Below are 23,965 nucleotides of genomic sequence, written 5' to 3'. Positions count from 1 at the left end.
GCAGAATCTGGCCTGATGCCATCACCTCAAGGCGAGGCTGTCCCAAAAAGGGCCAGTGGCACTCAGATATTGATTTTTTTGAGAGGGACTCCAGGCCTTCGACAGAGGCAGCTGGCTCAGGTGATCGCAACATTATGGAAGCAGAATCCCTGGAAAGCAACTAGGAACGGAGCCGCATGGACCTGATTCTGCTCTTACGCTGGCATAGATTAGGAGTAAATCAGTAGGGTCTAATTCCTCTCTCTCTCTGCCTCTGGGGTAAACCAGGAGTAACTCCACTGAAGGACTGCCTGATTTAAAAGCCCCCATGGGATCAGAAGCAACCCCAGTGTGTTAACCATTTTGCCTAACCCGAGAGCGAAGGTAGTAGCGATGAGTTTTATTCAGTGTTGCTTCCTGTCCATGGCTGGCATTTCTGTCTCGGTGGCTAGCATGTGCCATGCTTCCCATTGCTAATGGCTAGCTAAGAGAATTGCACTAAGCCATCGGCAAATCCTCTAAGTGCCTCTGTGCTAGCAGCTAGCCCAAAAGTGCCAGTTACTAGCCAAGCACTATGCCTCAGTGTCTTTTGGGCTAGCCTGGCCTGTGCGTTGCCCTGACACCTTCCTAGCTGGCCTGGCCTGTGTGGTAGCTAGCAGCTAGCCCAGCCCATGCGGTGCTCCTAGGCCCTGATAGCTGGCCAAACCCATGTCGTGACCTTGTTCCCTAGTAGCTAGCCCAGCTTGTCCTGTGCCACGTGATTTGCCTGAGCTGCTCCAATGATCCCTTTCGTCTGGAGCAGGTCAGGAAATGGAATTTCCATTCCCTGGGAAATTCCGACATATCAAAAGTTTGTTTTAATTTCAAATTTTGGAGCAAAATGCGAAACATTTTGAAATGTTCTAGTGGATGAAAATTCTGGGGCCATCGAATCGGTTAGTTTCAATATGGTAACAATGTTTCCTTTCAATAATGTTACAACGTGACCATACCCAATTGCACAAACGTGGCCTGACGTTAAAATTGGCATTTTAATATACACGTCGAACCAAAATGAATCAAAATGATACAGGCAAAACAAAATGGTTTTTACGTTATTGCAACAAACCTCGAAATGATTTGTTTTGACTTTTTCCTCTTGACAATGTTGTTGCAATGGACGCTGATCCTGGCAAACATTTTGATTTTGACCAAACCGCATTTTCCGATGGAAAATGGTTGTGTCGAAAATTTTCCTGCTAGTCCCACTTGCATCTAGCAAATCCTTTGCTGTTTTGTCCAGCCTTATTCACACTGCACCGAGCTGCCAGCACCAAGCATCCACGTGTCTTTGGGGTGCAAAGGTTAGCAGCCAGCCCCCAATGGAATGGATTACAGGGTAATAGATTGGAATCACTGCTGGGGTGTCTTCAGAGCACAGCCTGTCATTGGAGCACATTGCTGCATGCTCCTGATTTGTGCTGTATCTCCTGGTGCCAACACTTGGCAGTAGTTAAGCTCAGTGTGGCTGCTGCCTGGGGTTTGCCTCTCTGGGATTTCTTGCTACAGACTCCTGGCTGGCAGAGGAAGGCACTCTGAGGCCTCCGTTGGGAGCCTGGCCCCTGATGTTTGTCTCCAGTTTTGAATTGCAAACAAAAGATGCATTTAAATTGCATGGAAAGGCTTGGCTTAGAGCCAAGGAATCCAGAGCAAAAGCTGAAAAGCCATCCTTAGCTTGGCCTGTTGCAGGCCTGGAGCCATCTAGGTCACTGGCTCAAATCTATTGAGCTCAGTTCTGGGTGTGAGAGGCTGTAGATCAAAGCAGCAAATAGATACAATAGCAAATTGATGGTGACCAATAGCTTGTGGGCCGGCTGAAAGTGAGTTGTCTGGGTCTTAATCCAGTTCCCAATGAAGAGGGGTCTTCATCACAAAGCTGCTGTCTACACTGCAAAGTGAAGGGGTGATGATAGCATGGGTGTCAATAGCAGCGTAGACGTGGTGGCGTGGGCTTGGCTACAGGCTAGCAACCAGAGTATGTACCCCAGTGGACTTGTACTCTGGTTGCTAGCCCATGCCATCATGTCTACATAGCTATTGTTACCTAGGCCAGCTAGATTGAAGCTAACATGGGCATGCCTACCGATGCTACAATCACACTTTCGCTTGCAGTGTAGACGTACCCTAAGAACAGGGCCGGCTCTAGCATTTTTGCCGCCCCAAGCAGAAGAAAAAAAAAAAAAGTTGCGATCGCAAGCGGCGGCAGCTCTACCGCCGCTTCATTCTATGGCGGCAATTCGGCGGCAGGTCCTTTGCTCCGAGAGGGAGTGATGGCCCCGCCACCAAAAGGCCAGACGTGCCAACCCCCTCTTCATTGGCCGCCCCAGGCACCTGCTTGCTAGGCTGGTGCCTGGAGCCGGCCCTGCCTAAGACACTAGCATAACTGGCACCAACAGGCCGCCTTGTTGGCAATCTCAGCAGAGAAAACAAGGACTGAATGGGCTGTGGAGACTGAACTGCCCTCTGGCCCCAGGAGTTGGTGGTATTTAAGACATGTTTGTGAGGGAAGCTGGCCCTGCTACTTCCCCTGATCATACTTGCCCTACAGAGGAATCTCCACCCTCCAGGGCTCTTAATCTGGTGTCTTCACCAGCACTAAATTCGCACCATGTACAGGGCCAGATCCTCAGCTGGTGCAAACTGCTGTAGCTCCACTGAAGGGCTACACTGAATTACACCAACCGAAGATCTGGCCCTGCTCATGTTCCCTCCTGGGTGAATAGTGGGGCCTGCTACAGGCCTGTGTTTTATACTCATCAGCACAGGACCTGAGCACCTCTGTTAAAGGTGCAGGAATTTCCTTTCTAACCCCATGTTTGTCCACACTCATGGAACATTTCCCTTCTAAATGGAAAATTTCCATCCACAGGACCCAGCTCTCAGCCAAAATCCACTGGGTGCAGCTTGGGACAGTTGTAAAGGAGCTGGGGGATAGTTTCCCAATCCTGCAGGTGGCTATTTGTTGTAATTCAGAGCCGCCTCAGGATTGATCTGAGGATTGAACCCAGAGAGCCCAGGTACTGAGCTGGTATAAACTGGCGCAACTCCATTGGCGTTACTAGACCAGATCTTCAACTGGGGTAAACTGACATAGGTCCAATGAAATCAGTAGAGCTTCTCCGGTGTACACCTGCTGGAAGGTGGCCTCCGTCTCTACCTAATGGTGGATTTTTATTTTTTGGAAGGTTTGAACAGAGCCCCTCAAGTTATTTTTGATTTATGGGAGAGCGGCATTAAATTCTCTGGGGGATGAGCCAGCAAACCCTATTGCTGCCTCAGTTCCACTCATATCAACTTGGGCCACATAAGGGGGAAGCTTGCCCTACCATTTCCCACGCTGTAGCTAGCGGGCAGTCAGCCACACAGCCTCCCTGTTGCCAGTAGCAGGAGCAAGCAGACAAGTATCTTGGCTTGTCAATTTCTCTGGAAAATTGATATTTTTCATCCTTCTTCCCCCTCCTATCCTGGCCCTGAAGACTCCAAGCAGAACGGCGATGCCAACACAGTGCTGTCAGACGAGGAGCAGCCCCTCTCGTCCTCACACGAGGAGAAGCGGCCGATGAGGCGCTCCAGCACCAGGGACAAAACCAAGAAAGCGGCCACCTGCTTTCTGCTGAACGCCGGCGATTTCTCCTGTGCGGCCGACGGCGGCATCCGGAAAGGTACAGGCGAGACCCAGAGGCATCTGGTGGACAGAGTGACAGCACGGGTGGGGGAGATGGAGGACAGAGGGTCGAGTATGGACACGTAAAGCTGATTTCCCACCGGGGGTGGGGGAAGGCGGGGGGAGGGCATTTCCCAGTCACTTCCCCATTAGCTCCCCCAATAGCAGTCCCCTTCAAAAGCAAAATGCTTCGTTTCTCAGAAGAAACCCCTCCACCATCGCATGAGAATGGCTGTTTAGAAGTGAATGCCGGAGCTGAGGTTGCCCATAAAATGCCACCTTGCCCTGAGCTTTGGCTTCCCCGGGCTCATTCCTTCACTGCGTGCCACAGGCATGTGCCGATCTTACAAAGGGCTTGCCCAGTGCGCTATGTGATCCATTTCCATTGTCCTGTGTGACCTTTTTCCTCTTTCACATCTGTCCCCAGGAGACCACTAGGATTGTTTCCTTCCCGCCTACTCCATCTCCCTCTACCTTTGTCTTTCTGTGCTAATTGGAATCCCCTTTGGGCTTCTCTTACCCGTAATCCTCACCTGTATTCTCGGGGTCCTTCTTCCCCATCCACACCGAGCTGCTTCACTAGCCACAGCATTACCTAGAACCACTGGTACTTCCCTGCACCTTGTCTAATCATTAGTTACACCTGTGCAAAGCGAGTGTAATAAGCTACCAGTTCAGCATGATAGTGCTTTACGCTCACTTTGCCCAGAGAATCAGGTCTGCTTTATCTACCTGCCTCCCATCCAGCTAGACTACCTGCCTGTGAAACTACCTTGCCACCAGTATCTTCTCTTCTCTTCTTGCAGCTGCTGACTTTTGTGCCAGCTTCCTTACCCTCCAGCTCTGCCCATACCTTGTTCGTCCACTTCCCGACAGGGCATTCTGATGCCACTCAGCTAGCTAGATCCTCAGCTGGTGTAAACCGGGCAAACTCCACTGAAGTCCACGGAGTTCCAGCTACAGCTGGTGAAAATGTTTTCTAGCACAAAAGTGATGCTAGGGCGGGGTTTGGTCAAAATGTTCAGGTTTTGCGATTGAAAAAATAGAAATAGAAATTGGAACATTTTTCGGTGAAAATATTTGGTTTTCTATAAGCACTTTGAGTGTATGGGTTTCGAAACCCAGACCTCGGTACCAAAAACTGTTTCTGAAAACTGAAATGTTGGGCAATTTCAATTTTTCAATGAAAAAACAAAAAATGTTCATGAGAAATTTTGAAACTTTTATTTTTTGTTTTAATTTCCAGCAAAAAACAATTGGCCTTTTCCAACTAGCTCCAGTTACCCTAATTTACACCAGCCAAGGATCCAGCCAATGGAGTTACTGAGAGATCTGACTGAGTAGCCCAAAGGGACTGACCCAGGTGGGTTCGTGCAGGTCTGATGGTTTTGCACTGGGTCCTCGCTCCTCCAGTCCATCAGATGATCACTTTGTGTGGTGTTGTTTCATAAACAAATTCTGCAAAGAGCTTAACTGAAAACTTGGAAAATAAATCAAATCCGGATTTTTCTCTTTCCTATTTAATGAGCTGCATAAAGCGATCTGCTGGCTCCGTCCTCTCTTGCTGCGTTTAGAGCTCAGAAGCTCTAAGCAGTGGCTTTGTTCTTTAAATCTGCCACTGAGGCATCATGGCCTATTCCCCCCCTTTCTCTCTCTGTGATGGTGTAACATGATCCAGTGCTTAGGTGCTCTGCTAGTTCTAACCCAGTAGGCAGGGTCAGTGTGTGTGTTACACATTCTCCTCTGTACCCAGTCTACAGAGGAGATGAGTCTCTCACGGTCCCAGCGATGGACCCAGGCAGTTTAGCTCAACCTATAGGGAACTCCGTTTGTTCCTTGGTGTGAGCCAAGAACGTTGGCTGCCATGCTATTGTCTCTTGTGGCATTAGAGACTGGGTGAGCCAGCACTGAGCAGTGCCCAGGGTTGGGGAGCCGTGGGCCACTCCACCAGTGCCAGTCTCTCTTGCAGTCTGAATGGCTAATCCAATGGCAAGAGTCTAGTTCCAGTGTTCTCTTATGACAAGAATAAATAACCCGCTCCAGTTCCCCTTGTACTATTTGCAGACCTGGGACAGGTGGATCAAGACCCCCCCAAAACTAATGGGGGAGTAGCCGCTATGCTCATGCTACAAGGGAGTGTGTGGGACAACGAAGGGGAAAACAGGAACAGGAGTGAGGTCAAAGGTTGAAAGTCAAGGAACCAGATGGGGACACCCTCGGAGAGCACCCAGTGCTCCTCAAAGGCATGAGGCCGTCAGTGGACACTGCCCAAAGGAACTCTGCCCAGAGGTGTGATTGAGCGAGGGAATGGAAATAGGTCCCACAGTTGCAAAGCACACCGCACCCCCGCTCCTAGCTTCCTCCTCCTGCAGCGATGGAGGCCATCTTGGCCAGCACCAGGAGGAGGTTGATAAGGAGGTCCCAGTCCCATGACTTTGTGCATAGATCAGGGAATGCAGGGAAAAGTGCAGCCAGAACCTGAATACAAGGTTCCGGAGGAGCCAGAAGAGGGGCTGCCACCTGACACACCTTACTCCAGTTTCCCTTGTCGTGGCAATAGCTGATCCAGCTCTGAGGAGCTTTGGACCAGCACTGCCTTTCCAGTGGTCAATGTGGATCCAGTACTGTGTCGCTGTGTCAGATCCAGTCTCTCTCTGGCAATGCAGAGAGCCCTGAGTAGCTTCGCCAATTCCATCCTCACTTTGCCATCACAGCTCCTGGCTAATCCAACACTACGCGGGACTGGGCATCACTGCCAGCCCATTGTTGTGATGTAGAAGCAACATTGCTAGACCAAAACTCTCTAGCTCCTCCAGCAGAGATGAGAGCTGGAGCCTTCTGTGTGACTCTGCCATGGAAGGACTCTCTGTTATTCTCCACTAACATGGAGATTAGGTGCCAGATCCAAAGGCCACTGAAGTCCACTGATTTCATTGGGCTTTGGATCAAGTTTTGGGTCAGCTAGGAAATTGGAGCAGCATATTTTGATTTAGTTGGAAATTGGCCCTGCTTTGAGCAGGGGGTGGGACTAGATGACCTCCTGAGATCCCTTCCAACCCTGATATTCTATGATTCATAGAGGAGATGGAATTTATAACATATGAAGCTTCGTGCTTTATCAGGTGAAGGAAGGAATTAGAAACTCAGAGATATTAGGATTTTCAGATTTTTGGGAGAGTTGGAAGAAAAAGGTCAATTACTTTTCATGGGAAACGTTGAAACATTTTTTATTATAAACATTTTCCTGCCTTTTATTTTATTTTTTTTTAATGAAAAAGCAAAACTGAAAAGGATTTTTTTTTTCAGTGTTCAAAACTAGTTTTTGGTTTAAAAAAATTGACTTTTGTAAGCCAAAAATACCCAACAATGTTTACTAGACCAAATAAAAATATTTTTTTGACTAAAAGAATAAAATTGGGGGGGGGAGGGGTTGGTTAAAAAAAAATCCCCCCCCCCCCCCAAAATGTTTTTGAGGGTTTTTTGACCTAAATGAAAAATGTCTGCAAACTTTTTATTTTGGACCTGAAGCCATATTTTTTCATTCACAAACATTTTGATTAAAAAAAGTGTCAACCAGCTCTGATTTGTAAACTTTCAGACCAGACGGGGAAACAGGTTGGGGAAAACAAGGAAGAATTAACACTGGGCTTTTCCCTTTACAGGAAAACCTCTTTAGACAGAGCCTCTGCTGGCGTAAACTGGAAGTAGACCAGCTGAGGATCTAACCTGTTCTCTTTTAAACTGCACAAGTCAATTGTAGAGGGTTGAGTGGGATCTGAACAGGAAGTTTCAGTGCGTGTTACAGGTCTGTCGCATCTTACACGCATTTAACATGCACGAATTCAGCTTTACGCGGTCGGCAAAAACAAAAACAAAGCAACAACAAAAGAGAAATAAAAGTATTTAAATTGTTCCTGTAGTGCGGGCGATTCCGCCCGCCATTACACTCAATGTAATTTTGACTATACGTGGTTTTCACTTTACGCGCTGACCGCGGAACGTAACCCCAGCGTAAGATGAGACAGACCTGTACAATGGACTCTTGAGCTATCTTTTATAAAGTCATGATTGCTGATTGATTATATGGTTCCTTTTGCAAGCACAAGGGGCTTTACAAAGGTATGAATTCTATGCATACAGGGGTAACTTGCCATCACCCTCAGCTGAAATGCCATCACCTCTGGAGTGGGATGTGGCAGTAGAATAGCTTGAGCAACACTCCAAGGGTGCTCTAAAACTGAAAGTGTGAGAGATTACTGTAACCAGCTGGAGCAACTGGGAAATGTAAGTGGATGGGATGCAATTACCCACATTAGCTGGGACCCTGGCACTGGCATCCCTTCTCTGGTGAAAACCTTCATGGGATCTTTCATGATGACATGTGGTCAGGACATCTCACCCAACAGAGCACAGTATCCCCTGACACCATGCTGGGGCACTGTTTCACTAACAAGTCCAAGCAAAGCGCACCCACCCTACTGGATCACCAATACTATTTCCTGTAGCATCTGCATTGGTTGCCAGAGATCTCTCATCCAAGGACTGACCCAGCCTGGCCCTGCTTAGCTCTGAGAATCAATGTAACCACTCGTTCGTGGTGCGTGAAAATAAATGGACCAGCACATTCTTTTAATGTCCTCCCCTAAAACATCTAGACCTCCTGGTTGAGATGCGGTCAGAACTTGGTATCAGATGACTTGGGTTGAGAACTGGGGAAGATGCTCATTTGGAGATGTGACTTCCAGTTACTGTGTGATGTGATGAATGATAGGTCTCTGAGGGGTGAGATGGCCATTTCTCAACATGCTTCATGAAACACATTTAGCCTGGAGACTAGTGATTGTTTCTATTAACTGCGGCCTTTGTTTCACTCATTGTTATTTAAAGAGGTTTCTTCGGACCAGAGGAGAGAGAGAGAGGATTAGATATGCTTAGGAGGATGCTTTGTATCCAAATATTAGAACCTTCTAGCTCAATTGTCAGAGGTGCTGAGCGCTCTCAGTCCTAGACGAAGTTAATGGGAGCTGTGACTGCTCAGGCTCTAATTAATCTCCTGTTGCGGCTATTTGTGCTGGTACTGGACACCCTGGCAATGCTCCAAAGTCAGAGTACTTTGGTTCTGAGCCCAGCTCACTGAGAGACTTCTGTCAAATTTGGGGACAGGTACTTATGTTATTACAAGCTCTGGAAGCCAGGACGTTGGCGTTTGGTTGGAAGAATAATGCAGATATCAGCCATCGACAGGATTTTGGTCCTGGTTCCAGTAGAAATGTTGCAAACTGAGCATGGTTTATTTCAGGAAGATGGAGAATATAATTCTCCTTCCCATAATACCCTTTTTCTTCTTTGGTCCTGAGAAGGGCAAGCCTGTCCTAAGACAGATGAAGCATTTTCCCCTCTTTTTCCCTTCAGAGGGCATGACCCCAATCCCTTGTCCATACAGATGATGTGTTTGAAACCGTCTCAGCAGCAGAAGTGGGGGAATCACTTGTTGCTATTCTGAAACATGGCTGTGTGTGTCTGTTTTGGCATGTGTCTGTGCGCACGTTTCCCTTTGCGTGTACCCTGCATGTGGGTGCACATGCTGCCCTTTTGCTGAGCTACACACAGGGCTCTGGAAGGTACACTCCGGCAGCAGGTCCAGAACTCATCCCGCCAGCACTAGGCGGGGTGGTTCAGGGCAGCCCTCGGGAAAGGTGTGGCATGGCTCTTGGATTCTAAGGCCTAAAGGGACCGTTGTGATCATCTCGTCTGACCCCCTCTAGAGTACAGGCCAGAGAACTTCCCCACAATAATTCCCAGAGCCGATCTTTTAGAAAAACATCCAATCTTGATTTAAAAATTGCCAGTGATGGAGAATCCACCACAACCCGTGGTAATGGTTAATTACTCTCACTATTTAAAAATCTATGCCTTATTTCCAGTCTGAATTTGTCCAGAGTCTGCTTCCAGCCATTGGATTGTGTTAAACCTTTCTCTGCTAGCTTGAAGAGTCCATTATTAAATATTTGGTCCCTTATGTAGGTGCTTGTAGACTGCAATCAAGTCACCCCTTAACCTTTTCTTTGTTAAACTACATAGATTGAGCTCCTTGAGTCTCTCGCTAGAAGGCAGGTTTTCTAATCCTTTCATCATTCTCGTGGCTCTTCTCTGAACCCTCTCCAGTTTATCAACATCCTTCTTGAATTGTGGGTACCAGAAACGGACACAATATCCTATCAGCCATCTCACCAGTACTAAATACAGAGGTAAAATAACCTCTCTGCTCCTACTTGAGAGTCCCCTGTTTATGCATCCCGGGATGGCATTAGCCATTTTGTCCACAGCATCACACCGGAAGCTCATGTTCAGCTGATTATCCACCAGGACACCAAATCTTTTTCAGAGTCTCTGCTCCTCATCCTGCAAGTATCTCATGGTTCTTTGGGCTGAAATTCTCTAGGATTCTTTCCCAGTCAATTGCGAGAGAATTTCTGTCCCTCGGGGGGAATTGTGGGAAGGCATTGGAGGACTATTAGAACTCAAGTGATTTGCTTGTGTCTTCACTGCAAAGTAGGCAGGTTTCCACTTTGCCAGCAGATCGAGGGACGTGATTATTCCCCTCTATTCGGCACTGGTGAGGCCTCATCAGAAGTACTATGTCCAGTTTTGGGCCCCACACTACAAGAAGGATGTGGAAAAATTGGAAAGAGTCCAGCGGAGGGCAACAAAAATGATTAGGAGGCTGGAGCACATGACTTATGAGGAGAGGCTGAGGGAACTGGGATTATTTAGTCTGCAGAAAAGAAGACTGAGGTGGGATTTGATAGCTGCTTTCAACTACCTGAAGGGGGGTTCCAAAAAGGATGGATCTAGACTGTTCCCAGTGGTAACAGATGACAGAACAAGGAGTAATGGTCTCAAGTTGCAGTGGGGGAGGTTTAGGTTGGATATTAGGAAAAGCTTTTTCACTAGGAGGATGGTGAAGCACTGGAATGGGTTACCTAGGGAGGTGGTGGAATCTCCTTCATTAGAGGTTTTTAGGGCCCGGCTTGACAAAGCCCTGGCTGGGATGATTTAGTTGGGGTTGGTCCTGCTTTGAGCAGGGGGTAGGACCAGATGACCTCCTGAGGTCCCTTCCAATACTGATATTCTATGATTCTATTCTATGATTCCGCTCGAGTTAAAGCAGACCCTGGGTTCTAACCCACACTCCCAGCTGGGTAACTTCCCACAGGCTCAAACACCTCCAAACCCTGGTTAGAGGTTGTTCTGTGTGGAAGGTAGGGAGTGTAAGAGCCTGGGTAACTGTGCAGTGTTAACATACGCCAAGTCCCATTGTCCTGCATCAGCCTAGTGCACCAAGCAGCTGAGGGTTTTGCCATCTATGTACGTACAAGATTATGTGCATATGTGATGCAGAAGTGATAACTACATAAGTCTGTGTTGATCTGAGTGCTATGCATGTGGGAGAATGTGTATATAATTCATTTAGGAGTGTGTGTGCGTGAGTTAATGGACCGGGTCATGGATGTGCAAACATCCATGTGTTTTTCATGCTAAGTGAGTGCACAGTATGTGTGCATGAGTTATTTGTGATGTGCCGGTGTGTCTGTGGTGTATATACATGGATGACTGTAAGAGGGCATGCGGGTGAGTACATATGTTTTTGTGTATTTGTGCGTGAGTGTGTTGCAAGAATGTGAGTAATTGACCAGAAGTATAGGAGTACGTGAGTTAATGCAGCTCCCCACCCGTGTGCGTTGTTGGGTCCATGTGCATGTCTGCGTGACAATGCATTTCTGTTCCCCATTCAGTGCACGTGTGTGATCATGCAGGCGTGTCAGTGAGCGCTGAGTATTTGCACGTGGATAAGGTGGAACTTCTGATGCCATTTTGCATGGGAAGAGACCATCAAGGTGCCCACTGTCATCAGCCACTCTGTTTATAAAATGCCTCCATGCAGCTCCTTGGCAACAAACCCATTTTTAAACCAATTAGGCTGACCTCAGTTAGCACCTATATGTGTTGCTGGGAAACCAGCCTCCCTAACTAACAGCACTGATGGCAATTAGCATAGCAAAACCCTCCGATGCTTTGCAACTTTCCTTGGATGGTTTGCCCAAGCAGCAGCTTGGGATCGGGTGCTTCTGTGGCCCTATTAGAAAACAACGCTACCCCTTGGGGCTGGGCGAATAGAACTGAGACAGCTCCCTTGGTAAAGAAGCCTGCTGATCAGCCTCTTATTCACAAATGCTCACATAAGCCAGGTGTCATTCAAACTGGGCACTAGTGGCACACTTTTAACAGGGGGGCGGGGAGGGGAACTGACCACTGGAACAGTTTACTATGGGGTGGGTTGGATTCTCCCATCCTTGGGCCCTGTCACAGGGCGGCTGGCCCCTTAAGGGCCTCAGCGCCCCACCTGTGGTGAGATCAGCGCATCTCCCCAGGTGGGACAAATGATTTTGGTCATGTGGCAGGAAGGTCATGTGACTGACCAGGCTCAGGTATATAAGGGAGAGTGGAAAGGCAGGTGGAGGCATCTGAGCCAGCCAGAAGCTGTAGGTGAATGCTGTAAGGATCGGGGCTGTTTGGATTATAACAGGGAAGGGGAGCTGGGGGTACCTGACTCAGGGAGAGAACTGGTGTCTGAAGGGGCCAGCTGGTGTGAAGTGCTGCATTGTTCTGGAGAGATGGCTATGGGCTCCCTGGGTTAGGCGGAAGGGTTGGGGCCTGGAGGGCCAGTGTGTGTATGGACTACATTAATTGTCACTTCCTCCCCCCCCCCCACCCTTCCAAATGGGGAATGTTTTAAAATGATATATACTGGGTGGAGTTTTTGAGGAACCCTGTGAGAGAGGGAAACTGAGGCAGAGTGCTGCAGCGCCACCACAAGGAAGTGCTCAGGAGGCAGAGACCCATTTACAGACTTCTCTTCAAGAAAGCACTTAAGCATACTCTTAACTTTTAAGCATGTGCTTAAGTACTGTCCTGAATAAAGATGCTTCGGTGTCTACAAGATCTGTAGCTGTTCAACCAGGGTAGGGATTGAGGTAAGGATTTTGGGGTGAGGTTCTCTGGCCTGTGTTATGCAGGAGGTCAGAGGAGAAGATCATAAGGTCCCTTCTGACCTTAGGAATCTCTGAATTCACCAGGATGTTTGGGGAAATCCCAAGTGTAATGAACATTCTCATGAAGAACTGAATGTGCAATAGATCAGTAAATAACACTAAACTTTTGGGGATAATTTGCAAACCTTAACGTTGTAAATGGAAAGAGTCCTTTATTGTCATCCAGGCAGGGAGCTGGCTTGTGACCTTGCTGACCAATTAAGCAGCACAACTCGAGAATAATGAGTAGCAAGCAATCCACAGGCTGACACGGGTTTGCACAAACTTCTGGTTGAATGATTGCGAAGAGCCACTAATTTTGGGCACTTCCATTTGCAGGTGCCCAATGGCCTTAAGTTGAGCACCAAGAAATTAAGGCACCAGAAATCAGTGGCCACTTCCCGGATATTTTAGGCTCAAATCAGTCAGAACTGTGACCTCTTAACAGGCAGCTTGTGGTCTGAGAAAGGGCTGGATTTGTTGAATAAGCTGTTTGCTGCAATAAATTCACCTGGCTGTAGTAATCTTTCTTTACAAACTCCAATTGGTGGCTTTCTACAAAATCAGAGCCTCTTTTCTACTGTGGGCCTGATTCAGCTGTTGCTTATATCCCAGTAAACAAGGAGTTAGCACCACTGAAATTGGAATAGGGTGCATCAGGGGTCAGAATCAGACCCTTTTGTATCTAAATGTGTCTAAACCTACACACAGAAACATGATGGTTATACAGAGTGTTTCCAGGCACCATCAAACCGACTAACAGTTTGGGTTTTTGCTGTCAAAGAACTGATTTCCTGCCCTTCCTTAGAAGTTCTCAATATGGTGATGAGGGAAACCTCATAGACATCTGTTTTCAAGGGATAACCCCAGTGCAGGACTCTTAGGAGTGATCTATTGTCTTTGTGACTGTGGAGGGTGACTGCAGAATGATTCCAAGAGCCCTGCATGTTATCAATGGACACTGTCTGGTCATGAATGAGGCCACACTTAGTTTAAGCAGAGGGAAGCTTGATCGATCTTGGGTTGTGTTGATGGTAAAATCTGGACCGGTCATTAACGTTTATGGAGGATGCAGTGTAGGATGCATGCTCCATCCTCTGGTGGCGCTGTACTGGGGGTGAATTAGGCATCAGGATTTTCTGAGGCCTGAAGTGGACTCTGGAGGACTCTAAAAGTAGAACTGATATTTGAGCTAATTAGAATTTTTTTTCAATGTGACATATTGTTTTGTTTTTTTTTCCCAAAGGGGGTGGGGGAGTTTTTTGATGCAAAAGAGAATTTTCATTTTGGTTGAAATTTTCTGATTTTTTTTTTAATGAAAAACCAAAACACTTTTGATTTCCAAAAAAAAATGAATTTTTTTACTTAAAACTTTTTGGCTTTCATAGAAAAATTTTGGTGGGAATCTTTTTTTATGACAGTTTTAAAATTTCTCATGGAAAACAACTGGATTTCTTTTTTCCAGTCAGCCTTGCCTGATATGTAAACATAGCAGCAGCAGGTATCAACGCTACTATCTCCAATTTAAAATGAGAGCTGAGGGAATAATTCATTACAAATCATCAGTTGGTTGAATTCTGCCTCTTTCTCTGTTGTTTGCAGCCCACAAAATCCGCTGTTTCATTTGTTTTTCATGTTTTTTTGTTTTACAAATAACTAATTTCCCCTAGGAACAACTCGTTATCCAAACTTCCAAGATGTTGGTTTGCTATATGAGTCATATGGCATAGTGTCTGTGCCCTGATTGGATGATATCTGTAATTAACCAAAGCAATGCATATTTACTACTGAATGTTCCAGTCTATATTCACCCTCAGTGAATGCTTGACTTTCAAATGAGTTTAAAATTCATGCTGTGGTAAAAGACCATCCACGGACAGTGACTATGAGATGGTTGGGAACATGGCTGAATCAAAACTGGTTTTAGAATTCACTCCCCTCTGACTGAAAGCCCCGTCCACGGTTGTCTCTTTCCAGTAGGGAAAGTTCTTTCCTGAGCTGACTTTTTTCCTGTAGGTTGATTAAGGATTCTCATCCACACAGATGAGCCCTATTTTCATAGCTTTTCGGTAGATGTGGGCTGTGGTCTCTAGGGGACCATACTCAGGAATGGATCCTTTTAAATGTAGAATCTTGATGATGCTCTTCTGAGGATTTCTGCACATCTAGGTCACGGTCACCTCTGACTCTGCCCAATGAAGTTTCTTTGGCGCTAACCTCACTTGTGTCCATTTTCTTCACAAAGGCTATGGAAACACCCAGGCGTCTGAACAACATAGCCGGTATGGCAGGTACCCTGGGCCTCTCTCCGCTCCCATTGCGCTGCAGTTCCTCTTATTCTCTGAAAAAAACCCAATCTCCCATACCTTCCAGTCTCTAACAGTATACGGACCTCTCTGTCATTTCATTGTCCTTCACTGGTCTCTGCTCCACCACCCCCACCATCACACAACATGATGTTGCATCTCCACTCTGCCCTTCCCCTGCACGTTAACATTGACAACTGAGTGCCAGGAGAGGAGACTCAAACTGGGAAGTGCTCTCCTCCAGCTGAGTGCGCTGTCCTTGGCGCTAGCCACCTGTTTTGCTGGCCAGGTTCACTTTTCTGTAAGGAGAACAAATCTATTCTCGCCCACGTGCATTTGGGGAAAACCCCAGGTGCAGATTTGCCGCTTTCCTCAAATCCTGAAGTGTAACCTAAATAAAACAGGGCAAGGATGTTCAGCCTCTCTGTCGAATTGCTCCCAGAACAGCCATGAGTGCAAGTGAGTGGGTGGAACATAAAGGGTCCCTGAGTTGAGTGAGGTGTGTGTGTGTGTGTGTGTGGGGGGGGGGTTATTATTACTGCAACATAAGGGGGGGGCGTGACCTCTATTTCCCATCTCCTTAGCCACCCCCAGTTTTGATGATTTAAGCTGTCTCCGTCTTGCTGTCTGTGCCCGTTTTTGTCTATCCAACAACTGGATCGTTAAGGTCAATGGTAGCCCTAGCCCTGTGCAACGTCAGAGCAATGGCGCACGGGGGCAGAAACCTGTAGCCTCCACAGGGGCAGGAGGCTTTGGCAGCTGGCTGTGTCGGGGAGCTAGTCGTTAAGGAAGCATGGGGGAGGGAGAGCCGTACTGGGGGAGAAACAGGGAAGCAGTTGTGCCTCCCCCCATAAAGTATGTCTACGAACGAATGTCCTGGCCCAAGTAGACTTGAGCTAGTGCACTTAAAATAGCAGCATTCTGGGCGTTCTGGCTCGGGGGGAACTTGGCTCTGAAGATAAGAGAATCCAAGCTGGGACATCCACAACCCCAGCTGGCAGCAAGTCTCCCAGCTGCAGTGTAGACCTACTAAGCAGGCCGTGGTGCTGGGAGCCGTAGATGTGTGCTGATGGGGCCAGGTGCCCTGCGCATGCTGTGTCATAGAACCATAGAAGATCAGGGTTGGAAGAGACCTCAAGAGGCCATCTAGTCCAACCCCCTGCTCAAAGCAGGACCTGCACACTTGCTCTGTTATTGGCTACGGCTTAACCCTTGCTCTGTGTTGGCCGCTGTGGGGCCAGGCTGGGAGCCTCTTGCTCACGCTAGGTAGCACCTTATTCCACAGCAGGTGGAAATGTCTTGTAGTTGGGGAAAATGCTGATTCGTCAAAAAGGACACTGTTTGCAGGGAAGGGTCCTTTTCAGCAAATCTCCACTTTGAAAAATTGGGGGGCAGGAGGGGAGAAGAAAACTATTGATGTTTGTGAAATGTCCCAGTTGAACGTAGCAGTGAAGTAAAGGACTCTCCAGTGGAGGAAGGGGATCAGAGTCTAGCCTTTGGGTCCTGTGATGGGGTCAATTAAAGTCCTGGGACCCTTACAGAGACCAATCTCCTCTATCACTAGCAAAGCAGAGCTGAGCGCTTCTATTTCAATGGGACAGCTTGAGGGGTAGGGTACTACTCAACAATTGGGCTCTTTGTTCCTGCTGTATTTTTGGAGGCACCATGATCCACGCTAGCCAGGCAATCAGGAGACCTGGGTTCTAATCCCAGCTCTACTGGGGACCTGTTCAGTAATTGCTTCCCTTCTTTGCCTCACTTTCCCCATCTGTACAAGGTGGATAATGATACCAGCCTCCCTCAGTATTGAGATGTGTGTGTGAAAGGTACTACCTAAGGATGATGTGACTGGCCTGATTTCCCTGCCGAGTTTAACAAGCTCACAGGAGTGTGTAGAAAAACCTCCCTCTTCTTTCAGAAGAAAGAAAACGTGGGTTTTTCCGAGCCCTAGTTAGCACAGGGCAGAGACTAGAATAGTCGTGGTTGTGTCTCTTTCTCCCCCAAGCTTGTCTGGATCATTAAAAGAACAAAAAAATTAAAAGCAGGGACTTGTGCCGGGAGCACTCTGCAAACTTCAGCTGCTTCCTTTAGGCTGCAGATCACTAACAGATTTATGTCGGGGCTGCTAAGTGCTAAATAACCATTTCTGACATGGTACCTTCCCCACCTCCCCCACAGGCCTGTTACCAAATTTGGAGCAGCAGTGCAGGCCAAGGCTGTGTTTACACTACAGCCTAATGCCAGTGCAGCTATAATACCTAGTTCTGCCATGAGTGCAGGGCACTGGACTAGATGACCTCTTGATGTCCCTTCCAGTCCTATGATTCTATGTGGATCAGGGAGGGGTGTGATCCCTAACCGTAGGGTGACCAGACAGCAAATGTGAAAAATCGGGATGGGGGTGGGGGGGTAATAGGAGCCTATATAAGAAAGACCCCAAAATTGGGACTGTCCCTATAAAATCGGGACATCTGGTCACCCTACCTGACCGACAGCCATGCTGGCAGCAGTTCCTAGTGTGCCTTTACTGGCATTGCCTGTTCTGCTCGTAGGCAGTAGTTTCATTATGCCAGTGCAAAGCATGACTTTGGCCGATAGCTGTATCCAGACCAGGAGCACTTTGCTGGTGTAGCTATACCAGGGGTGCATGCCAAGGCCAGTGTGGACATAGCCTGAAAGAGAACCTAGCCCTGCGTTTTCCTCCATTTCCAATCTTGGGGCTAGGCTTGCCCTGCCATGCCTGTGACTCATCTGCCATTTACCTCAAACAAGCTCGTCATAGAGCTATTCTGTAGCAGTGCACGCGTCTGATCTCGGTAATTAAGCGTATTCATTTACCTAACAATTCTGGTGATTTTTAACAGGTTTGTGAGTCACAGAATATTCATGGTTAGCACCTCTAATGTAACCAAGGGAAAAGAGAAAAGGCCACAGCTCATAGCACTAATAATGCCTTGCCCTTCTCCCCTGGCATCTATTATTGTATCTCAACAGACTTTACAAACAATGTCTTATTATTTGTATTACCATAGCACACAGGAGCTCCCGCCATGGGCCAAGACCCCATTGTGCATGGTGCTGTACCAACACAGAACAGAAAAATGGTCCCTGCCCCATATTCTAGCCTGACAATAAGTCAATATTGGTATTCGGGTTTTGCGGATGGGGAAACTGAGGCAGTGAGGAATAAAAGCCTATTTAGGTTTTAATAACCGGTGCATCATCATAGTAAGTAGCTGGGCATCTTCCAGAGAGAGCATGTGGTGGATTCTCCATCCCTTCAGGTCTTTCAACCAAAATAAGATGTCTGTTTCTGAAAGAGCTGTGTCAGTGAAACCATAAGTTATTGGGCTGGCTGCAGAAAGTGGCAGGTGAAATTCTCTGGCTGTGCTATGCAGGATCAGACAGCACTGATCACCCTGATCCTTTCTGGCCTTGGCATCTGTGAATCATAAGTGATTTGCCTAAGTCACGCAGAAAGGTTGGGAAGACCAAGGAATAGAATCCAGACCTGCTCCCCCCTTTCCAAGGAAAACCTTGGTTCTGAGAAACTTGAAAGCTGTAACCTGGCCCTACATTGGATATATCTACAAGTCCTAAGAGCCTGTTCTTTGCTGTCACTGCAGCTAACTACCGAGCTCCTGAAACCGACTCCTGCAAACACCAAAGAGGAGCCTGTTGCTCTGTGTGGCATGGAAAACCCTCAGCAGACAAAGAAACTTATGATCAGCAAAGCTACTAATGTTTCATCTAATGTGTATTAGACCTGACATGTAGCTGTGCTCTGCGATTTTTAGAATTGGCATTATGTAACTTGGTAAAAAGCATGACTAATGTGCAGCCCTTCCTGCTTCTACAGCAACAGAAACCAGAACTAGAGAGTAAGACTCAGGGATTTTGTAGTGAGAGGCACCAAACTGTTGAGGAATCAATTGGATTTTTTTTCTTTTCCACCCAAAAAATAAGTAACTTTTTTTTAGGGGGGTGGAACCTGTACATGTTGGGTTGTTGTTGTTTTTTTTGTTTGTTTCTCCTCCCCCCCCCTCCCCCCCCCGCCTGGAATAGCCTTTTAAAAGGACCTTTCCTCTTCACGATGTTTAGAGATCTATGGAGAAGAAACATTTCCAATTAAGGAGAAATGTCTGTGGAAGAGCAGCAGGGCAGTTTTTTTGTTCAGATTCTCCAAAAAATAAATAGCTCATTTGCCTTTGCCAGAGTTCTGACAAGACCTGGTTGTTAAGTATGGTTTTCACATTGAACTCAATCCTGGCTTGATGGCCTTGGGGTCTGATTCCTCTGTTTAACTGCAGGGCCCAAGTAATGGCAGTGCCAGCTTTAATTAAATGTGCACCTGCTCTGGGCTGGAGGTATCCTTTGGTCTTCATGCCCATTCAGTCCTTGGCACCTCTGCTTGCAGGAACAGAGGGCTGGGGATGGCAGTGACACCTGTTGGCTGGATTGGCGTGAAACCATAGAGTCATTGCTTTACACGGCTCACTGAATAGCCCTCTGAGTGTAACGTGCCATTGCTGCTAGCCCAAGCTGGATTTGAACCTGTGATTTAGCAATAAAAACCTCCTTAGCCTATCAGTAGTCCCCTGAGTCACCAAGAGGCAGGCCAGCTGTGGCTAATCAGCTGCAATTAGCCCTTGTGACAGGGCTCTGAAGCTAGAAGCCTGATTGGCTCAGAGAAGGCTGATTGGGATCAGAGACTATTTCCACAAAATTTAGATTGGTAACTTTACCTGAAGTTGTTTATGGATCCAGGGTAATTTCTCAAACTCTCATATTAACAGATACATTATCAGGTCAATGCTGCTAAAAATATGGTGACTGAGTATGTTAAATTCCCCCCCCCACACACACACACACACCCTGGGCAGGCCCTGGAAATGGCTGGGATTGCTACAGCTCCAGGGCTGCTCGGAGGCGGGGGGCAAATGGGGCCCTGGCCGAGAATCCCTTTTCTCACCCGGTGGCGGTCTGGGTCTTCGGCGGCATTTCGGCGGCGGGAGACCCTTCAGTGCTGCCGAACACACGGCGCGATTGAAGGGCCCCCCGCCACCAAAATGCCACCGCCGCAGACTCAGAGTGCCGCCTGGTGAGTACAAGCTCCCCCGCTTTGCCCCAGGCCCCCTGAATCCTCTGGGAAGCCCTGTATAGCTCACGTGTTCGCTGCACTGAAATTCAGTACATACACAGATTGCACACACAGGCCCATCCAAGGTGCATACACACTCACTGCACAAAGACCCATCATGTGTCTCTATATGAGCGCACTCAGCCATACATTAACGACACCCACAATGCATGAGCACTGTGTGCAAAGGATACACCTCCCCTCAAGCAGTGTGCATGCACACACACTGTTGCAGTACACTGCACAAGGCCTGTCTATGCATATGCTATGTTTGCACATACCTATACCCAGGCACAACCCCCACATCTGCATACATGACCCATAGGACACATCTGCTGGCACGCTGCTGTGGATTCAAACTCCCACTTGGAAAACCATGTGAGGGTCTGGTGTGGATGGCAGAAAAGAGACACAGTCCATCAAGGTGTGGGGTAGTATGGTCCAATAATTAAGGCACTGGAGGGCGGGCAGGATACCTAGGGTCTCTTCTCAACTTAATCACTGATCTGCCTGTGGCCTGGGGCAAGTCTGCATCCTTTCCTTGTCTGTTTTGTCTCTTCAGTTTGCAAGGTCTTTGAGAAGGGGGACTCTCTCTCACTGGGTATAGGCACGATGGGACCCTGGCCTTGGCACTATTCTAACACATGATAATGAGCATATGCAGCCAGCCAGCTCATCCTCTATCCTGGCCCTATGCATTAGTCCCTATTACTGCTCCAAAACAGGACCCCACTGTGATATGTGCTGTACAAACACAGGGGGAAAAAACAGGTGGTCCCTGCCACCAAAGTGCTGACACGCTCATCTGACACTGTCTGAGCACTGGGCACCAGAAATCCTACATTCCTTTATCAACTCCTCCACCACCACCTTCAGCATGACTTTGAGGAAGTCACTTCGGCTCTTCTTTGACTCAGTTTTCTTCTCTGTAAAATGGGGATAAACATGCATGGGTGTTCTGGAAATCAGTTAATGCTTGTGAAGCCCTTTGAGATCCCAGGAAGAAAGATATGTGCAAAGTATTGCTCTGTTTCTCAGGAGAGTCCTGAAGGAGCTGAGAAAATGGAAAGAGCTAACGATCAGTTGGACAAGAAATAGACGTGGCATGAAAATAATTGCATTGCCCAGAAACAGTCTGTACCTGGCTTCTCCAGCACTGCCAGTAAAAATCCGCAGTGCCTAATTAATGATGATAAAAAATGTCAGTTAGGCAATGCCTATGAGGAAATAAGAGAGCAAAGGCAGATGTGGTATAAGACAGTGGTTCTCAAACTAGGGCCGCCACTTGGCCAGGGAAAGCCCCTGGCGGGCCGGGACGGTTTGTTTACCTGCCGTGTCCGCAGGTTCAGCCAATCACAGCTCCCACTGGCCGCGGTTCGCCGCTCCAGGCCAATGGGAGCTGCAGGAAGCGGTGCGGGCCGAGGGATGTACTGGCCGCCACTTCCCACAGCCCCCATTGGCCTGGAGCGGCGAACGGCTGCCAGTGGGAACCACGATCGGCCGAACCTGTGGACATGGCAGGTAAACAAACTGGCCCAGCCCGCCAGGGACTTTCCCTGAACAACTGGCAGCCCTAGTTTGAGAATCACTGGTATAAGATGCAGTCCTAGGATAAAGAGAGCTCTCTACTCAACTTTAAGCTACTGATATATTATTAGGTTGTCCCCCTCCATCCTTCTGGACAATAGCTTCTTGTTATGCCATGCTCTTGCCTTCCAACCAAGACCCAATGGAAAGTAATTATTCCTTCAGAAGGACCACAAAGCACTTGGCAACACATTTATACAAGGGCCATTTTCTCTGACTGTTGAAATGCAGCCACCTCTCAGATGGAACACAGCAGCTGCTCAACAGCCCAGTGCAACAATAAATGGCACTTCACGACAGGAAGAAAAGAAGAATTACAGCACTGTATCAGTATATCAAATAGCAGTTAAAACTGCAAAGGGGAAATATAAGTAATTCATCAATATACCTAGGACACAAAGTGCCATGGGCACCTTAGAGATCAAATCCCAAGGAACATGGATGCTTTAAAGTAACAGCATGTGGTATATGGGATGGGGGGGGGGCAGGGAGGGATTATAGGTGTGTGTTGTGTTTTTTGTGTGGTGTTTTTTTTTTTGTTTTTTTGCCCCATCTCTGTGATGTGTTAATGGGAACCCATTTTAAATCTCAGCCATAAACAATAGATGTTACTTACAAGGCAAGCCCAGAGGATGCCACTGTGAAGTGACTGCAGAAAGGAGGTTGCTGAGAGAGCTGCTTTGGGTATTTTAATTCCTGCAGTTTTAGAGGCTGTCATAGTTTGCTGAAATAAAATGAAAGGGATGAAGGAAAATGGCCCCGGAAAGTGTCATGTTCCAGATCTAGAAAGAAAAACCCCTTCAAAGCCATGTATCTGAAAGATTAAAGTTAGACTCTAAGGGCTGGAAGCCTGGGTAATGATATTCAGCAGAGGAAAGGGGAGAAGCTGCTTAGAAGTCACAGGTGCGATTTCCCTTGCTAGGACTTTTTCTTCCACCCCAGCAAGTGTTGTGTCTCCAAGGGAGAACCATGTGGTATCCAGAGGGCGATAGTGTTCATGTAACCCACATGAACCCAGGCTGGCTTTGTCTTCCTCTAGTGGCTGGCTCTCACAAGAGGATAAGAGCCTACTATAGCTGCCAAGGAGCATTTGGTTCAAGTGACAGAGGCTTGTGCCATTTAGTGCTGAACATCCAGCATTCAGCCCCCCCTGAGGGCCCAGCACTCGTTTCAACTTTGAAAACCTCTTGACAAGAAAACCTCTCCATTCCTTTCAACCAGCAAGATTGGCTTCCCTACATTTGAAAGGATTCTGTGAAGCTTTCCGGCTCCCATCCCTGTTTGTTTTGTGCTGTTTTTGCTTGAATGGGTTCAGGTTCCAGCATTTCCTGAGCTGCTCTGTCCACTCAAACAGGTTCTTTGACAAAGAGAACCAACAAAAGCAGGTGATCTTTTGTAGGATGCACACAATCAGAGCAATGTGGCATGGGTCAAGCTGTGTGAATAATTGGGGTGGGTTTTTTTTGTTTTTTTTTTGTTTTTTTTAGTTTGAAGCATGTATCCCCATGTCTATATTGCTATTTTTGGCATGCTAGCCTAGGTAAAGTCAGTGCAGGTATTTCTACCTGAGCTACAATCACACCTCTGATTACACCGTAGACATGCCCACAGAGGATTCCAAGCTATAACAGTGGGCAGTGCACTAGGATAGCACCCGAGGAGACGTTACTGTAGCAAATAACATAAGGACCCAATCCTGCTCCCATTACGGGTCATGCGATCACTTCAGTGGGAGTCTGCTGTTATGATATGATGGGCACTTGGGGTAGCTTGCTTCAGAGTAGAAGGCTGGCCTTGTGGCCATGGCACTGAATTTGGACTCGGGAGAGTTGGGTGCCATTCCTGGATCTGCAACAGACTCTGTACGGGACCTTGGGCAAGTCACTAAATAGTTCTGTCTCTGTTCTGAGGAGAATTCTGCTTTGTCTATTTATATTGGGGCAGGGACTATATTATCTTATGGGCCCCTGATCTCAGTCAGGGCCTGCGCAATGAGGGGGACCCAATCTCAGTCGAGGCCACGATAGTCTCTGCCATCATACAAATAATAATTTTATGAAAGCAGATTGCACTCTTGGCATTGTTGTCTGTTGATGGGACTAAACCAAGTCCGTTGTTGCTATTTCTTTCTTAGCTGGGTTAATTTCTCAGCAGGGCC

At 47.5% G+C, this 23,965-nt stretch overlaps 1 protein-coding gene across 1 annotated transcript in view; it reads left to right on the top strand.

The window, feature by feature from the left end:
* The window catches only part of KCNC4 (potassium voltage-gated channel subfamily C member 4), a 54,061-nt gene that overhangs the window by 12,791 nt on the left and 17,305 nt on the right, over positions 1 to 23,965 (top strand). Inside the window, exon 3 of the mRNA XM_024212218.2 lies at positions 3,495 to 3,680. Coding sequence (XP_024067986.1) covers positions 3,495 to 3,680 — 186 coding nt within the window. The remainder of the gene's footprint in view (positions 1 to 3,494; positions 3,681 to 23,965) is intronic.

Source organism: Terrapene carolina, unplaced genomic scaffold (assembly GCF_002925995.2).
Source record: "Terrapene carolina triunguis isolate 2854851 unplaced genomic scaffold, T_m_triunguis-2.0 Scaffold552, whole genome shotgun sequence".
Lineage (NCBI taxonomy): Eukaryota > Metazoa > Chordata > Testudines > Emydidae > Terrapene > Terrapene triunguis.
The sequence above is the reverse complement of the archived record's forward strand: the minus strand, read 5'-3'. Positions and strand labels throughout refer to the sequence as shown.